Raw genomic sequence first — 19036 nt, 5'->3', positions numbered from 1 at the left:
TATTTTCTTTGGTAGATATTATTGTTTTTAACTTTAACTCTTTAATCCCAAGAAAGTTCCTTAACAAACTCAATCCTTGATATCAAACACTTGATTCAAATAATGCTTTATCTTTATAAAATTCACCTCATCATCGTTGGTTGCCACTATGTCATCTATTAAAAAAGAAAATATGGTCAAATGCATTCCTTTGAAACCCAAATTTTAATAGCCTTGTTAGACCTTTCAAACCAAGCTCGGGAGGATTGCTTCAATCCATAAATGGCTTTCTTTAGCTTGCATGCCATCTTTATCCTATCTCTTGTACAAGCTTGGGTGGAAGAGCCATATACCGAATTTTATATCTCCATGCAAAAAGTTATTCACATTTAACAGGTATAACAATCATGATTAGCAGCAAGAGCAAAGATAATCTAAAGAAAGTTCAGTTTCTTTACTAGTGCAATGATCTCTTGATAGTCTCTACCATAAGTTTGTATATAGCTTTTTGCCACCAATTTATTCTTGTGTCTCTCTTTGGACCCATCTGTCTTGAACTTCAACGTGTGTTGTATCCACTTTGGTCCTACAACTTTCCTTCTAAGAGGCAAAAAAAAGATGTCTCAAATTTGATTTTCTTGTGGAGCCTTTCTTTTACTGATCATGGCATCTTTTTGTTGAGAAAACTTTGTAGCTTTCTCCACACTCTTAGGAACAAAAATTGAATCACAACTGGCAATGAAGGCCTTGTAGGACGAGGAGACAATTTGATATGAAAAAGGTAACACATCAGCAATACAATGATTTTCACCTTTTAGATAGCATAGTAAGGTTTAGGTCATCTTTTTTATGAGAGGAAGTTTTTGGTTCTTCAACTTGCGTTTCATCCAAGATTTTGGAATTATCTATTATGTTCTGGATATTAAGAGCATGAACACCCCTAGAGTAGGTCCTAATAGTTTCAAACTGAAATGTGTCATCGCTAGTAGGTAGACCTTCAAGAGGAACTCAAGGCAAGTATAGTAGTGGTGTGTCAAGATCAATTTCATCTAATGAATTTGCCTTTTTTCTGTCCTTGTGATAGTACAATGTATGCTAAAAGAGGGTCACATCCATAGGAACAAATCTCAAATTTGCTATGGGGTCATGACATTTGTACTCTTTTTGGGATAGAAGAAGAAAAGCGATAGAAGTTATGTCACATGGATATGGCTGTGGATACATGATACAGCCATTTTTATGAAGTTTTCAGCATGACTAGTGTATAAGCAGACATGATAGGAGCCAAAATGGACTATCTGTGTGACATAGGATAGAAGAAAATTATGGAGTTCTAGGGTCTAGTACTCAACCCCTCTTTATACACTTTGGGTTGGAGAATGTTACGGAGGACTAAACTGCACGTAGTATTACATTCATTACAACTGCCCAAAAAGTCAAGCTCTTAGGACTAGTTGACCTGAGGGCTGAGAAGGATGAGAATGTCCCTCATAGCAGAATGTTTAAGAAAACTTACTTCATCAAGAATATAAAAAAATTCTTATATATTTATTTGAACTCTTATTTTTTATTAATGAAATATCTTGAAACAGAGACACATGATGAGCTAACATGTCTAAGAGCCTATCCTTTTCTGCCAACATGCAGCCCAAGAAAACCCAGGCAAGATCAGGGAAACAGGTAAAGAACTTTGGCTTTGAAATAGGATTAAAATGACCTTGATATGCTAATGTTGCCACCCAGCTAAGTGACCAAAAACCAGAGGAGTAGGAAAAAAACGAATAGTTTTTTTTCTATTTTTGGAATTTATCATAAGTTACACGGGTGATAAGGTATGCATTCCCTATTGCACATTGTGTATAATGCATGTAAGCTGCAGCCCTATATCTGGACACAAATCCGTACTGATCTATGCTGTATTATTTTCCTATTATTATGGCATAATTTAATGTATCATTTTTTTCTGCTTTACGACATTTGATATATGGCATTTGCTTCATCCTGTTCAATATAATATTTTATTTTTGACAACCCAAAGTGTTCTGATTTGTATATTCATTTGATGCACACCCCCTTGGGTCATCGTTGCAACTTCTGTGTCATAATTTGATGAAAGTTACTTTATGCACATGATCATGGTTTAGTGAACTGTAAAGCACTGCAGTTGTCAAACATTTGTAATGTTTGTGTATGTTCGAGCCATCAAAGAGTTTTGTGATTAGCTTTTCTGGTATCATGTTTTTAAGTTATGTCTGGTAGCTGTTTATAAACTTGAGAGCCCTGGTAATAGATGCAATATTTTGGGAATTCCTCCATGTTTCAGTAGAAGCACTGCAGTGCATCTTTTCTTCAGGTTGCTGTAACATTGATTTTCTCGTTCTTTCAGATTTCCATGTTCTTAAAACTTTATAGCATTGAATTTGTTTGAGGAGAAATTAAGCATTTCATATATTTTTACTTTCTTTTGAAAGAGGATGGCAAAATATCTTCTCTTTACTGATTTAGCAGGGTTAGGATCAAGCCGTCTTATATAATGAAATATTTTGCATGTGCAGGCTCATTGAAAATGAATATTTAGGTTTGAAAAATGGCATTCTAGATCAATCTGCAATTTTGCTTTCTCGCAGTGGTTGTCTTACATGCATGAATTGCAAGGTAAGAATGATTTCATTATGGTAATGCAATTTCTGTTGATAGATGCTGTGTTTTAGGTGGCGAGATTTGTCATAATGTGGAAAGTTGCTGTGTCCTTGATTGTGGCATTTTTTAACTTTTCAGGAATGTATTAGCTGATATCATTGTAGTATGTATGCACTGTTCTTGGTTTTTTTAGTACCTTTAGTTATTCCTATGCTGATGGTGTTCTTTGGAGGATTCACAAATGGTATTTAAGCTACGTTTTTGCAACTTTAGGCGTGGCTTGTAACTTCATCATTATGCATGAGCTTAAATGCAACACTATTTCCATCCATATGGAAAACTCATGCAGCAGCTTGTCATTTTCTTCCATGTTATTGGAAAACAGAATAGATGGGATGAATGTTTATGTTCTTTTATCATCACATATTCAAGTTGAAGTAAGCATATTGTGTGACCTCTCTTTGATAAGGCCAACATTTGATGGTCTAATGTCTGTTTCATGATAACCTTATTTAGAAGACCATTTTATCCTGTGCATGGTGGAGATGTTCCAAGATAAACCATATGGCATTGACCATCACTGGCATGTGAAATTCCTCACGAGCCACTTAGGGGCTAAAATACAATTAAAAAATATAAGAATATTATTAAGAGAATTCTTGTGAACAAGATTAACATACCCTATTTATACACAAAAGGAACCAAAGAAGAGCCATTGGAAAGTGCTCCCAACAGCTAGAAATATAGCTGTTAGGATAGGAGTACTCCCAACAGCTCTATTCCAAGGGCATTATAAGGACTATAATGTTCTTGAGAAAAAGAATAAAATACATTAAAAAGAAAAACCCTAAAGTGCCCTCTAGGAACACCACTAATTACATAATATGTAATGACCAAAATACCCCTAATGGGTTTCACTTATTATATAAAGAATATATATATATATATATACACACACACACACACTTTAACACAAGTTTGAACAAATCCACCTGGTCAACGAAGCTAAAAGAATGACCTTTAAAAAACAAGTTTCTCTCTCTCTCTCTCTCTCTCTCTCTCTATATATATATATATATATATATATATATGTATCCGTGTCCCCATACCCTTATTTTTTGAAATTGCCGTGTTGTACCCTCCATACCCGAACCTGTACCCGCATCCGCACCAATACCCAGGTCACATAGCAGCAAAAGAATCCCAAGAAATACGAAAATGTGGAAAATACAATGGGATTACTTCCTTTGGTGCTTCAAGTCTTTTCATATCTTTGCATCGTCAATTTACACTTGTTGAAAGTTGCTCATAACATCATCGGCCTGCGTCTCGTGCACATCACTCATATAAAGATGGAATTATCTGAATCACTTACTAATGTGAGTAGAGTCTTAATTCATATTTAACTTTTTGATCGACCTAATCACAGACAAATTCGACGTTAACTGATAAAATGTTCTTCGACATGCATTGACAGTCTTGGCCAACTTACTTTTTTGACCTAATGACATGATCAAGGACTCATCAAGTCAGTCTTTTATGTTAGATGACTCCTGTGGTTGATATATAGTGGCTGGGAGTGGCATCGTGAATGTCTATGTTGTGAAGCCACTTAACCTTGTACAAGGAACACCTCTAAAAATATATGGAGTGAAAATTCACAAAAGTAGGTAACTGCTGCTACTAGTTCTGTTTCACCTCATATTTTTTTGTCCTTGACCTGTGAGGATTAATTCACATGTTGGGGGCAAGCAATAGTTTGGGGCATTTTGTTGACAAGAAACAGAGATGTAGGTGGAGTTCTTATAATGCTGATTGCTTGTAGGTCAAACTTGACCTATGCTTGTGGATCAAACTTGAGATATGTTTCTTGGACATATACTAAATGTAACCACATTAGGCTTGAAAAGAGTTACACCATGTTCCTCTATGATATTACACTGATCTCCAAAGTTTTACAGTTATGGTTAAAATTTGTTGAGTACTAGAGGCCTTTTTGATGCATTTGCAAAGGAAATTACAAGAAGTTGAAGGATCTTTTTCTCTGGTTTTTCTCTTGTTAATGTAGAAGAATTATTATGAGTTTAGTTAAGTATGTGGATTTTCTATTTTGTTCTTCTAAGAAGGACATGCACAATTCCTCGAGCCAGCTATAACAAGTCGTAGCAGCTTAGGCACACAAACAGTAGTAGGCTTTGTTTTCATCTGGCTTAATATCTATCAGTAAATAAAATTGATGGGCGTTCAGCACTTGTGCATATCGTGTGGATGCAGAAAAAAGTTGCATACAATATTAGGGGTTTTCAGGGTTTTCTATACAACAACAACAACAACTACGCCTTCATCCCAAAACAATTGGGGTCGGCGATATGAACCAAAAAAGAAAATCATTCTGGGTCCTCCACATGAATCCTTCTCCTCCAATCATTTCTATCCAATGCCATGTCCTCGGTGAGGTTCAAAGCATTCATATCCTTTCCTATCATCTCCATCCAAGTCTTCTTCGGCCTACCTCAACCTCGTTTGACTAATATATTTTTTCATTTGTCCATCTTTCTAACTGGAGCATCATTAGGCCTTCGCCGAATATGTCCAAACCACCGTAAACGATTTTCTCTCATCTTATTTTCAATGGATGCAACGCCTACCTTCTTACGTATCTCCTCGTTTCGAATCTTATCTTTTATTGTATTTCCACACATCCATCGAAGCATACGCATCTCAGCTACATTCATTTTTTGAATATGATGTCTCTTGGCCGCCCAACATTCCGTACCATATAATAAAGCAGGCCTAATTGTCGTCCTATAAAACTTTCCCTTCAACCGCAATGGCATTCTACGATCGCACAACACTCCAGTTGCACTTTTCCATTTCATCCACCCAACCTTTATCCTATGGTTTACATCTCCATCAATTTCTCCATCATTTCGAATGATAGATCCCAAATATTTGAAACAGTGATCCATCGATATTTCTTGCTCGCCAAGCTTCACTACACTCTCATCACTACTGCGTTGCTTACTAAACCGACATTCCATATATTCAGGGTTTTCTATATGTTCTTTTAAATAGAACAGGCACAATACTTGGCCCCAGCTATGGAAGTTATAGCAACTCAGGCACACAAACAGATAATTGTCCGTGCTTAGTAGGTTTTTGTTTCATTTGGGGGGAATCTTATTCTACAGTATCATTTTACTGAATAAAGTTCCTTGGCATTTTGCATGTCCCATGGATACAGAACAAATATGTAAATACTGAACCAAGACTTCTCTGAAAAGTGAAATGGGTGTTTAGGCAATGCATTGTGCTAATACCATAAAGGAACAAAAAAGATGTTATAAAGAGGATTAAGGCTCTGTTTGGGAACTGGTAGCTGCGATGGGAGTTTATGCATTTGGTAGAAACCTGCTAAAACTACCTTGGTGGTGGCTGTTTGGAAACTGGCAGCAGGGATGGGAGTTTCTGCATTTGGGGAAGGAAGTGAAATTGTATCACCTTCGTATTTGCACCAAATCCTGGATTTGGTAACTACCAAGTTCTCAAGGTGATGGCTGACAAATCCAGGATTTGACAGCTGCTGCTTTTCCAAATGCATAATCTCCCTCTGACTACCAGTTTCCAGACAGAGCCTAAGGACGGCATTTAATTTTAAATATATGACCCATAAGTATCATAATAAAGGCTAACTTAGTATGAGATACAATTGATGTTTTTTCTTCTCTTTGTTTTCGGAAAGTTGAAGTAACCACCTGCTGATTTGTCTGCTGTATAAATTTCTTGTTGCATAAGAAATGAAACTTCTCATGGTGTAAAGCATTAAACTCAAATTGAAGGAGACATCTTGCATAAAGCATTTTGTCCTTTCGTTGCCTTCATAGTTTACCATTATAATACAATTCAGTCTTCCTCTATACCTTTATAATACTCTTCTTCCTGTTATCATGAACTGATTCACCGTTTGGATCTTCTTATCATAGGCTTGCGTGTCTGTGCACACGTGTGTGTGTGTTTGTGTGTACAAATGTGCACATATATAAATTTATGTAGGTATTGTTAAAATGTAAACTGTAATATATATATATATATATATATTATTTAATATTATTATATTTTCTTTTTTTATTTTCTTTTTTTATTTTTCTTTATTTTCTTTTTTAGCATCTAGTTCAATAGAAACTAGATATTTGATCCAGTCAAGTTCCTGACTGTGCAAATAGCTGTTGGACAGCTATAATAAATGTTGTTGGACTATAGTCCAACAGCTATAATAATAAATGTTGTTGGACTGTAGTCCAAGAGCTATATTAAGAGACGTTGGAATCCAACGTCTCTTTTGGAGAGCTCAAAATGAGCTCTCCTCTCTCTTCCACTTTTTTGTATATATAGGGGTGAACCCCTTCAATGTAAAGTATAATGCTTCTTAAGCATTTTGTTCATGAATAAAGTATTATTTATTTTTCAAGTGTTCTTCCTTTTATACCCTTTCAAGGGTCATGCTTGTAGTGTCTCCAATAGACACTTGTTTGTGAGTTATTTGTGCATTTGTTGAAGACCACCATTTCATTACATGGTATCAGAGCTACGAAATGCTTAGATCTTGAAGTGCTTCTGCCTCGATTTCCGTGTCACATTTACAAAAGGTGTTTCATCACCTTGTTCTTGGCTCAAGAAGATTTGTTTGAAGAAAGGCGAACTTGTGCTACAAAAAAAATTGGTTTTGTATCCTCTCTTATTCCTTTGTCTATTCTTTTTCTTTTCTTTTTATTTTTCTCTCTCTCTCCTCCTATTTATTTCTCTCTTACCCTTGTAAAAGATGGATGACAATGATAAGATCACCATCATTCCTATGAAGCTAAATGATACTAACTATGTAATGTGGGCTTCGATTATGAAGCACCACATTTGGGGAAAAGGTTTATGGGGTATAGTGGATGGTTCCGATTTGGAACCTAAACTATCTCTTACCAAGAAAGAGGGTGATAAAGAGGTTCCTCTAACGGAAGAAGAGAAGAGTAAGGCGTTAGCCACTTATGAAAAGAAATGGAAAGAATGGAGGATAAGGCATGCAAAAATTATGTCATGGCTCATCAATAGCATAGACATTAAAAAATGCTCTAGTCTAACTAAGTTTGAGCATGCCGATAAGGCTTGGGAATACCTCAAAAACATGTATTCCCTTAAAGATATTGCACATGTATGCAATTTACAAGATAAAGTTCGGACAATGACTCAAAAAGATAAAACTATTCGAGAATATTATAATGAGTTGTCCGAACTTTGGGAAGAGTTGACTCTTCTTGAGCCCAAATGACATTGTGCCGAAGACATCGAGCTTCGCCAAAAGCAACTCGATACGGAACATTTCTATCAATTTGTGAATGGTCTAAGGCCGGAGTTTGAATCCACCAAATCGGCCCTTTTACATCGTGGAAAAATTCCTTCTATTGTTGATACTATAGAAGAGCTCACTATGGAGGAAAATAGACTTAGAAAAAGTACTCCAAAAGTTGATGATGACTCCGTTTTAGCTGTATCTAGACCGGGGAATCATACTCGTACTTACAAGCCGCCTCATTTTGGAAGGCAAAACAGCGATTTTGATAAAAGAAAAGTTATTTGTCATCATTGTCATGAACCGGGGCACTATAGGCCTCAATGTCCAAAGTTAAAAAGAAGAGAAGAAAAAAGAGTTGCATCTGTTGAATCTGAGTCAAAAGATCAAGATGCACCTGTGTCTATGGCTCAACTGATGGAAATCCTTCAACCTCTTCTCAAAGGGGTATCCTCCTCAACCGAAGCCTCAACTGGAGCGGCAGTTGCATCTTTCTCCAGTCCAGGTAACTTTCCTTGGCTTTTAGATTCTGGTGCTTCTTTTCATATGATCCCAAATGTTAATAGTCTATCCGAATGTCTTAAAAATAACTCAAGTGTGTCAAAGGTTTTTACAACTGATGGCACATCTCTTGAAGTAAAAGGAATAGGATGTTTTGAAAATCTTCAAAAATCCAAAAGATTTTTTATCCCAGAAGTTAGATATATCCCTAAACTTAATTTGAATCTCTTATCTGTCTCGTAAATATCTGATTATGGATGTAATATCTCCTTCTCTTCTCATGGTTGTTGGGTACAGGATCGCCAGTCAGGGAAGCTGATTGGGGAAGGCCATAGAGAATGAGGACTTTATTACATGGACTTTTTGGAATTACCCAAGAATGCATTTTGTTATAATATTCAGAAGTTAGAATTGGATTTATGGCACAAAAGGCTTGGCCATTCTCATATGTCTAAAATTCAATATTTTCCAAGTTTAGAAAAATTTTGTAATTCTGAAAATTTTTCTTGTAAAGACTGCATTCTTGGCAAAATGAAAAGGTTACCATTTCTTAGTAGAACTTTTGTTTCCTCACGACCACTTGAGTTAATACATTCGGATGTTTGGGGCCCCGCACCAGTTATTTCCAAAGGTGGTTATACATATTATGTCATTTTTGTTGATGACTTTTCTAGATATACTTGGATTTATTTTCTTAAACATAAATCTGATGTCTTTGCTAACTTCCAAATATTTCATAAAATGGTTAAAAATAAGTTTCAAAATGATATTTCTGTTTTTCGCACTGATTCAGGGGGAAAATTTATGTCCAACGAATTCAAAGACTATCTCAATTTACATGGTATTACACATCAAAGATCATGTCCACACACTCCACAACAGAATGGCCTAGCCGAACGCAAACATCGGCACATTATGGAAACTACTAGGACATTGCTAATTGCAAATCAAGTTCCAAAAAGTTTTTGGGTTGAAGCGGTCCTAACTGCCACCTACCTCATTAATAGGATGCCATCTTCCTCGTTAAAGAATACAACTCCAATAGAAAAGCTTGTTAATTTAACTCCAGATTATTCTAGATTAAGAGTCTTTGGATGCAAATGTTTTGTTTTCACCAACAGAAATGACAAACTCTCTCCTCGTGCAATCCCATGTGCCTTTTTAGGATATGCTGATAATAAAAAAGGCTACAGGTGTTTCGATTTTCAAAATGACAAATTATATGTGTCAAGAAATGTATCTTTTTTGGAAAAAGAAAGCTTCTTTGAATTTGAAAAATCCAAGGATGTCACTGAATACTCGTTTTTAATTGATCCAACTTCAAAATCCAATGAATGTGATGTTGGATGTGACCTTGACAATGATCAAAGTCCTATTGTTGTTGAAAATGATGATAATGAAGAGCAAATCCATAGGGATGTTAGTCTACAATATTCAAGACGTAGAGAGCAAAATCTTCCATGTGCATTACAAAAATACTCTGAAGTCTCACCTAGAAGAACGTCTAGAATATCTAAACCTCCAGAAAAATTTGTGTCTTATGAATCTTTTTCACCCACGTATAAGGCCGCCATTACATTAATACAATCATATGTTGAACCATCATCCTATTCTCAAGCAAAAAATCATATAGAATGGATAGAAGCCATGAAAATAGAATTGGATGCACTAGAAAAGGCCAATACTTGGACGATACAAGATATTCCTCCGGGTAAGAAACCTATAGGTTGTAGGTGGGTATACAAAGTCAAAACCAAAAGTGATGGGACCCTGGAAAGATATAAGGCCCGTTTAGTAGCAAAAGGATATGCCCAAGAGTATGGCATCGATTATGAAGAAACATTTGCTCCTGTGGCCCGTATGACCACTGTTAGAACTTTAATAGCCTTGGCCTCCATTAGAACATGGCCTATCTTTCAATTAGATGTCAAAAATGCTTTCCTGAATGGGAATCTCGTTGAAGAAGTATACATAGAAGCCCCACCTGGTATTAGTATCCCTAAGGGTAAAGCTCTTCGTCTAGAAAAAGCTCTTTATGGTCTTAAACAGGCTCCAAAAGCCTGGTATGACCGATTTAGTCATGTTATGCTTGATATTGGTTTTCAACCTTGTTTAACTGACACTGCTTTGTTTGTTAAGAAATCTGATGCAGGCATCATTATTCTTCTTCTCTATGTGGACGATATGATCATCACCGGAGGCGAAAAACAGGGAGTTACAAATATCAAATCTCTTCTTAAAACTCACTTTGAAATGACTGACTTAGGTTTATTAAGATATTTTTTAGGCATTGAAGTTGCTTATTCCCCTCGGGGGTATTTGATATCTCAATCTAAATTTGTTCTTGATATCGTTTCCAGGTCTGGAATTACAGATGATAAGAAAGTAGACACTCCAGAAGTTGTCAATGTTAAAATGAAAATTGATGATGGAGAACTTCTTGATGATCCTACTCCTTATAGACAGCTTGTTGGAGCTCTTTCTTATCTTTCCATTACTAGGCCAGATATAACTCATGTGGTTCATACAGTCAGTCAGTTTCAGCATGCTCCCACCTCCGTGCACATGGGAACGATTTTGCGTATTATTAGATACTTAAAATCCTCTCTTTCACGAGGACTCTTCTTGTCTGCTTCATCTTCATTAAATTTAATTGCATATACTAATGCTGACTGGGGAGGTGATCCCAATAATAGACACTCAACTACTGTTTTTTGTGTGTTCCTAGGTGAAACCTTAATTTCATGGAAGTGCAAGAAGCAGCAGAAAGTCTCTCTTTCCTCCACCGAAGCTGAATACAGAGCCATGACAACCACCACTATGGAGGTTGTTTGGCTCAGACGATTGCTAGCGGATATGGGAGCTAAAGCAACGCAAGCTTCAAAGATGTGCTGTGACAACAAAAATGCGATCTATATTGCAAGCAACCGAACATTTCATGAGTGCACTAAACACATTGAGATGGACTGTCACTATGTCAGAGAGGAATACTTACATGGAACCATTGATCTGCCATATGTTACATCAGAATATCAATTAGCAGACTTCTTCACCAAGCCTCTCGCTGCTCCCAGATTTCACTTCCTCTTAGACAAACTTTCGCTCATTGTACCGTAAGTTTGAGAGGGAGTGTTAAAATGTAAACTGTAATATATATATATATATATATATATATATATATATATATATATTATTTAATATTATTATATTTTCTTTTATTATTTTCTTTTATTATTTTTCTTTATTTTCTTTTTTAGCATCTAGTTCAATAGAAACTAGATATTTGATCCAGTCAAGTTCCTGTTGGAACTTGACTGTGCAAATAGTTGTTGGACTGTAGTCCAACAGCTATAATAAATGTTGTTGGACTATAGTCCAACAACTATAATAATAAATGTTGTTGGACTGTAGTCCAACAGCTATATTAAGAGACGTTGGAATCCAACGTCTCTTTTGGAGAGCTCAAAATGAGCTCTCCTCTCTCTTCCACTTTTTTGTATATATAGGGGTGAACCCCTTCAATGTAAAGTATAATGCTTCTTAAGCATTTTGTTCATGAATAAAGTATTATTTATTTTTCAAGTGTTCTTCCTTTTATACCCTTTCAAGGGTCATGCTTGTAGTGTCTCCAATAGACACTTGTTTGTGAGTTATTTGTGCATTTGTTGAAGACCACCATTTCATTACAGGTATATATGTAAAATGTGAGTTTTGTGAAGTTTCTGCCAATGGGGCTTAAATACCTTATATGGATTTGAAATTTTTGAGGACTAAATGTTAAACTAGGTGTTATTTGTTTGATTGACCATTTTTTATAAGAACAGTTAACATGGATTTATCATTTTGCTTGTAGACTAAGGAATATAGTCTTATATCTCTGCCAAAAATGGAAGGAAATCCAGATGTCAAAGGACAGGAAGCCTTTAAAATATTATTGGCATTTTCTGGTCTGAAGCATGCTTTACCAAGTAATCCAGGATATAACTGCAGAGTTTCTGAATGTCGAGAGGCTGCTAGAGTTCTTTTGGAGTAAGATTTCATAACTTTGTTGCCAACATAAAGTTCCATGCTATTTTTCCTATCTCAGCTTATTGCTCTTGTAAGACTAGGATGACCATATATATGATTTCTTTTTTAAACAAATCTTTTATTTAGGTGGATCCTTTCTGAAATTGTGTTCATATTTTGTGTGATATTTTCAATCATGAACAATAATTTATCCTTAAAAAGTCTATACACATTTGAAGGTGTGAATCATCTGCCAATGTATGTTCGGAGATGGTTGGAAATTTGTCTTTCTAAAATGAAAAATGATTTTCTTGATTCTGAGTTTTTAATGGTTTCTGAAAAATCAGTAGGACTCAAACTTTTTTTATTAGGGGAAAGTGCACAGTTGAACATGGTAAGATTCTGCTTTATCAGTAACCTGTATATGTGTGGATGTCTTTTGTATATATTTTTGCATATTGGTATAAACCAAAATCATATATCTTGCTAATGTATTTGCATAAAATTCTCTTTCCCTAGGTTTTCTTCGTTGAAAATCTCAGTTTAAAGGGTGTCATGTGGATACTGATACATGGTTACTCAGTGCAACATAGTTACATAGGTAAAGGTTGGGAACAGGGTATTCTCAAAAGGTAGACCAGTGCATGGGGGTGTGTCCATATCTGATACTATTAATATTATATCGTAGGTATATAACAGAGTGCAAATTTATATAAAAGAAAAACTACAGGTACCTAGGAGCAGTCTGAGTTCTCACGAAGGTTGACTGGCCATTTTAAAGAACTTCGTGGTAGCATAACTCTATTATGCAAGTGTGATATATATATATATATATATATATATATATATATATATATATATATATATATTGAAATTTTCATAGCAAAAAAGTCAGGTTGGTTTTCTATAATGCTTGCTGTTTATTTTTTTTTTTGTTCCATAGATTGGGGGAGAATGTTGGATTGAATACTACCATTTTGTTATTGCACATCAATTTTGGTATGTTTGTCCTAGTATGGTGAAGTAATGATGACAGAATTCACCAAAACTCCCCATTAAAAAGTTATATATTTCTTGTGATTTCAAGGGCCTTTTATACCAGAATTTCTAGTGGAAGGTTTCTTGCCAATGAGCATCTGGAGATGTATTCATAGACAACTCAAGTTTTGTTATTGGCAGACATGATGATAAACCAAATGCTATTTTGTGAACTTGTATTTTTATTAAGTCATGATCTGATCACAACTATAAGCCAAGTGCTAGTACATCAACTTGTCAGTATATTTGCAGGCATTGCCTAACTACTTTATGGAGACTCGACATCTATAATTTACATAATTTGTAGACCTTTTTCTGCTAACCTGGTTTTTTCATGTTTATTGAGTCTTGGTTCACATCTAAAAAATAGCATGTACCAATAATTTGAAATTGAAAATATGGTGTCCCTTACATTTAATGATTTATGTACATAGTTGGTTTAGATGACTGTGCACTTGAACTAGTGCGATTAGCAGTCTCTTTTGACGTGCACCACTGCCCTTGCTTCTCATCAGTTGTTCCGTGTTGATAAACATGTTGCATTTTGTAGTAGTTTTGTCTGTATGACAAGTTTATAGTCTAATTCACCTTTTTTTCAGTATGATAAACTTATAGTCTAATTCATCTTATTATATCTATTGCAAAATCCTACTGTCTGTTATTTGCATTGAAGTATGGCCTATTTGCAGAGCATCTGGCAAAGGAAAGCTCGAGCCTCTTCTTTGCAATGGTTAGCTTCAATTTGTGTTTGTTTCAGCATTTGTGACTTATTGACCCATATGGTTCTTAAGAACGGACTTTTATGACGTTGTTCTCTTTTTAACAGTTGGCTTTGATGAGTACAAAGATCACAAGGTAATTATGTCATCCTTGAATTAACTGAAGCTTTAATATCCTCATGTTATGCTTTTTATATTTTGAATATGATGCATAGGATTCTATTTTCCTTGAAGTAGCAGGCAGGATGACTTCATATGCAGTATGAATAATGAGCCCAAGTGTTTATGTATCGTTTATATTATACTGCATCAAACATGCTGAAATATAACCAAAATGATTTTCTGGGATGGGATTCCTCTTTTAGGCGGTCTTTGCATGGCATGGAATTACCACTGTTCCTGTGGAAATAGCACCATCTCCATGGCCCCCACGTGTGTTAAGACATGGGCACCATTTTCTCTGTGAAAAGTGGCTTCTCTGAAGGCCAGGGGGGTGGTGTGAAGGTGGGGGTTGTGTTGGACTACGTTTCTGTAGGAGTCTTCTCATTCTGCATGGAGCTGCCTCCTGCGCATGGTAAATGGTGCCACCTTGGAGTATCGGGTTAATCTTCATTTTTGGGAAGTAATTGCTGGAGAATTTCTTGTGACTGGAATTTTACCTTCTTAGGGACTGTGTAGGCCCTCAATTGTGCTGTTTCTTAAAATATGAAATTGTATAATTATCATTTATCAAGTTCTAATAACTGAGAACCGAGTAAGCTTTTGTTGATATCTATCAGTTCAAGTGTCCCTTAAACAAAAAACTATCAGAGCATGCCTTTTGCGGGCATTCTTGTGAAAAGGTGTGCTAACATCAGTTTCTTGCTGTGGTGATGGTGAATATAGTAGAGGGATTGTTGTCCTTTTAAGATGGTGCCAAACCCACCAGTTTCTAGTATTACCATGGCCAAATCATGTGAATGTATTTGCCACCCTATAAACTCATGAGCATAGGATCATATCCCTGCACAGACACTCACACATAGGATCATCCCTGTACACATGGACACACCCATACACAATAGGATTCTACAGTTGAAAGTGTACATTTGGTCCTCTAGGACAAGTTCTTGCTATATCTACTATAACTAGGATCATATCCCTGCACACACAGGCACACACACACTCACACATAGGATTGTCCCCTGTACACATGGACACATCCATACAGAATAGGATTCTACAGTTGAAAGTGTACATTTGGTCCTCTAGGACAAGTTCTTGCTATATCTACTATAACTAGCACCATCTATCTACTATCTCTACTGTTGCATCTCCTAAACTCAGGATCTTCACCATATGACCGGCAGTAGTGTCATATCTTTATGAAATCTACACTGTACGTTTCTTTTTTGAGAATTGAGATGACAGTGGTTAATTATTTTTTATACATCTGTTTTCTAAAGTAATTCCTTTTTTTTAATTACCAAAAAACATGATTTTCTTTTTTTTCTTCTGATTTTAGTAGTACAAAAGCTGTATATATAAATAAGGACATTCCTATGGAAATGCATTTCAGCAAATATTAGATACTGAGCCATTGATTTCTTGTTCTCTTACTAAAATTCAGGATAAGTTGGATGTAGTTCTAGCTAAAAGAGCAGAGCATTATTTCTCTGAAAATCTTCGAGTTGCTGAAGGTAGTATTCATTGAAAATTTGATTTTCAATTTTATGGTTGAAAGGTCTCAATCATTAACTGTTTCTCCTTGTGGTTTCGTATGTGAGGCCTTTAAGAAATGTTTTGTGACTCATAGCACTCTTTTCAGGCCTTAAAGCATGGGGTCTGGGCAAGTTGGAGGAATTTGGAAAGCTGGTTTCAGAATCTGGTCTAAGCTCTATCCAGAATTATGAGTGCGGTGAGTTAAAACTCATGGTAATCTCTTACACTTATGAATGACAATTCTAATCATGTACTTGCATATTGGTGAGTGCATGCATGCGCACACATATGCATCATTGGACCTTATCCTACCTACATAGGATTGTCTAGAGGATTCTGTTTCCATCCTATTTAAAACTCAAACCTGAGTTATGCCACAATCTTTCATTTCTTTAGATCATATGCCTTCTCCTTACTTTTTTAAACCTATTTATTTGACCCTTTTGTCCATCCTTTGTCCATGTCACATGGCCAAGCTATCTCAAACAACAATTCTCTATCTCTATGAACATTTCTCTTAGGTTGCATTTGAATCCCTCAGATCTGGATCTTGACTGGAGATCCTCAGATATCTAGCCTGAACCCCCTCCATCAGAATTTAAATCCATGGATTTGAGGGGGGGGTTGGCCTGTGGTGGGGATCTTAGATCCGAGGATCTGAAATCCCTCCATTTTGAGTGTGGATCGAATCAAGGCATATCCCTGGATTTCCTCAAAGATCCATGGGAAACAAACACATCCTAAGCCCACATGCACTTGGTACACCTGCATTAAATTTGTGTAGCTTGATTTCAAAATATACAACGACGAACAAGAACATGACGATGCACCCGGTTTTACAATTGTAGCTGTTTAATTCTCTTGTTAGCTCTGCCCGGAGGAAAACTTGACATCTGCCTCTGCCATGGGTCACTTTATTTCATTAAGGCCCCTTCTCACATCTCAAGTTATGCCATAGCGTCATTCCAATGCATTGTACTCTTTTCTCGGTTGGTCATTGTTGGAGTTAACAAGCATTTTTTGCATGGTGGAGCCATTTAGAGTGTTACATGGCTCAGCAAGCTGATATTGAGTAGAATGAAACATATCTCTCTCCCTCTCTCTCAAAAAGAGGCTTGCATGGCTGAACGACTTATAATGCGCTTAGGCTCTTCTTTTCTTGTCACTCGATAGGTTGTGAGCCACTAATACAATTGTATGAAACAATTCTGAGGGCACCTGGTGTGTTTGGCACAAGATTCAGTGGAGCTGGATTTCGAGGATGTTGTTTAGCATTTGTTGCTGCTGACCGTGCGGCCGAAGCTGTGGCGTTCATCAAGTTCGAATACAGAATTCTTCAGCCACAGTTAGCAGAACAACTCAGTGATGATAGGGCTGTATTAATTTGTGATGCAGGGGAGAGCGCTCATGTAATCTGATGAAATGTGTCTTTTCTCCTATCTTTTATTTGTTGTCAATGACGTGTATGTCAATGGCGTGTACCCCCAATGCAAATAAAGTCTTTGCCATCTTAGCATGAAAAAGCAACAGCTTTACCTGCATGATCATGATCATGAAGCAGGGTGCCAAACCTGAATGTGGCACTTCATTTCACTAGAGGGCAAAGGTCGTCAGCTTCAGACTCAGATAGTGCTGACATCATGGTGGGATGGGATTTAGTTCCAATGAGAGAGAGAGAGTTTGGATGTCCCATATCGTGAGATTCAGGCTCATACAAATGAGAGAATGGAATTCCCAACTAACACATCTATGAGAAATGGAAGTGAAATTACTCATATCTCATGGTTTCAAATAACATATTCCACCTTGTGATTTAGAATCACATGCCTCTGAATCAGATAGGGGCTGTTTGTTAGACTCCCACTTAAGGGAAGTCTTTCCTTTGAAAGAGCCATTTTGGAGGGAAAGTGCTTCCCCAAGGGGGAAGGTATGGATTCCATTTTGAAAGAAAGCTGCTTTCTGCATTTATTACATAGGTCCAATCATATATTTCTCATAGATGTGTTTTTGTTTCACTCTTTGTAGGAAAGAGGCCTTATTTCCTATGAAAGTAAAGTCTTTTTCATAAGAATGACATGAAACTGTTCACTTCTGTGGTTTCAAATCACATGGGATACAACCATACAGGGAAGTCTTTCCCATCCTTTCTCCCCATCCACTGTTCACTTCTTAAACAGGGTGCCAAACCTGAATGTGGCACTTCATCATTTCCCCAAGGAATAATCTAGTTAACAATATATGCACCATCCAACTAATGGGTTCCTTTTTCCAATCTGTACATGCACTGCCTGTGTGCATGTACTAGTCAACTGATGAGGCTTAAGTTTTTTTTTGTGTGAAGGGAAACCTTCAACGAGAACTAGGTCACTTAATGGGCCTGCCTCCGTGCAAGGTAAAACTCTGGGTTGAGGATACCACCACCCAGTCTTGTGTGCCCCAACCATGCTAAACAATGACAACCCTCATGCACCAACTGGATTTGATCCATAGCCTTCAGCTAAACACAGGCCCCTGCTGACCACATGGGTAACCACCGCCGTAGTTCTGATGTATGAGACTAAAGCCAAAGGGTGCATTTGGTTGCATAGGAAAACAAGTCTTGAAATGCAATTTGTCCCTGGGACAAATTTATTTGGAGAATTTGTCATGATGACGAATCTCCAGTATTTGATACACGGAAGTTTCTGGGTATGAATTTTGTTTGCGTTTGATTATTCCGATATCAAAAACTAGAATATGGGAGTGTAGGTATCTTTTTTGTTCAATCCATAAACCTGGACACTAAATTTGTTGTCTCAATTACGTTTGGTTTAGTATGTGAATTTGGATCTTGGTTAATGTCAAGGTCCAGTTTCTTGTTTTCACAAGTTTATGTAAAAACTTGCATTTAATTTCACAACTGTTTTTTTTAGCAAAGCCAAGGGGAAAACTGAATATCATATTTGATTATTCAATAGAAAACAAGTTTTTTATTAAGCATTTTATGCTCGAATGTATATTTTAAAGAGGTAAAAAATCAATGGCTGATATTGTAGTAAAATTTAATGAAAAAATATTTGCATTTTTTCATCAAATAAATTCAAAACAAAGCATGTTTCTTAATAAATAAGCA

General features: G+C 36.4%; 1 protein-coding gene across 1 annotated transcript in view; it reads left to right on the top strand.

Annotated features, from left to right (window-relative positions):
• Nucleotides 1–17465, top strand: part of GALAK (galacturonic acid kinase) — a 76494-nt gene extending 59029 nt beyond the window's left edge. Inside the window, exons 8-14 of the mRNA XM_090011019.1 lie at nucleotides 2535–2634; nucleotides 12312–12487; nucleotides 14194–14234; nucleotides 14331–14359; nucleotides 15833–15902; nucleotides 16031–16120; nucleotides 17098–17465. Of these exons, the coding sequence (XP_089867145.1) occupies nucleotides 2535–2634; nucleotides 12312–12487; nucleotides 14194–14234; nucleotides 14331–14359; nucleotides 15833–15902; nucleotides 16031–16120; nucleotides 17098–17342 (751 nt within the window). The 3' untranslated portion in view covers nucleotides 17343–17465. The remainder of the gene's footprint in view (nucleotides 1–2534; nucleotides 2635–12311; nucleotides 12488–14193; nucleotides 14235–14330; nucleotides 14360–15832; nucleotides 15903–16030; nucleotides 16121–17097) is intronic.
• The last annotated feature ends 1571 nt before the right edge of the window (nucleotides 17466–19036 follow it).

Source organism: Nuphar pumila, chromosome 6 (assembly GCF_984573655.1).
Source record: "Nuphar pumila chromosome 6, dmNupPumi1.hap1.1, whole genome shotgun sequence".
NCBI classification, from domain to species: Eukaryota; Viridiplantae; Streptophyta; class Magnoliopsida; order Nymphaeales; family Nymphaeaceae; genus Nuphar; species Nuphar pumila.
Note: the sequence above shows the minus strand (reverse complement) of the source record. Positions and strands in the feature narration are given on the sequence as shown.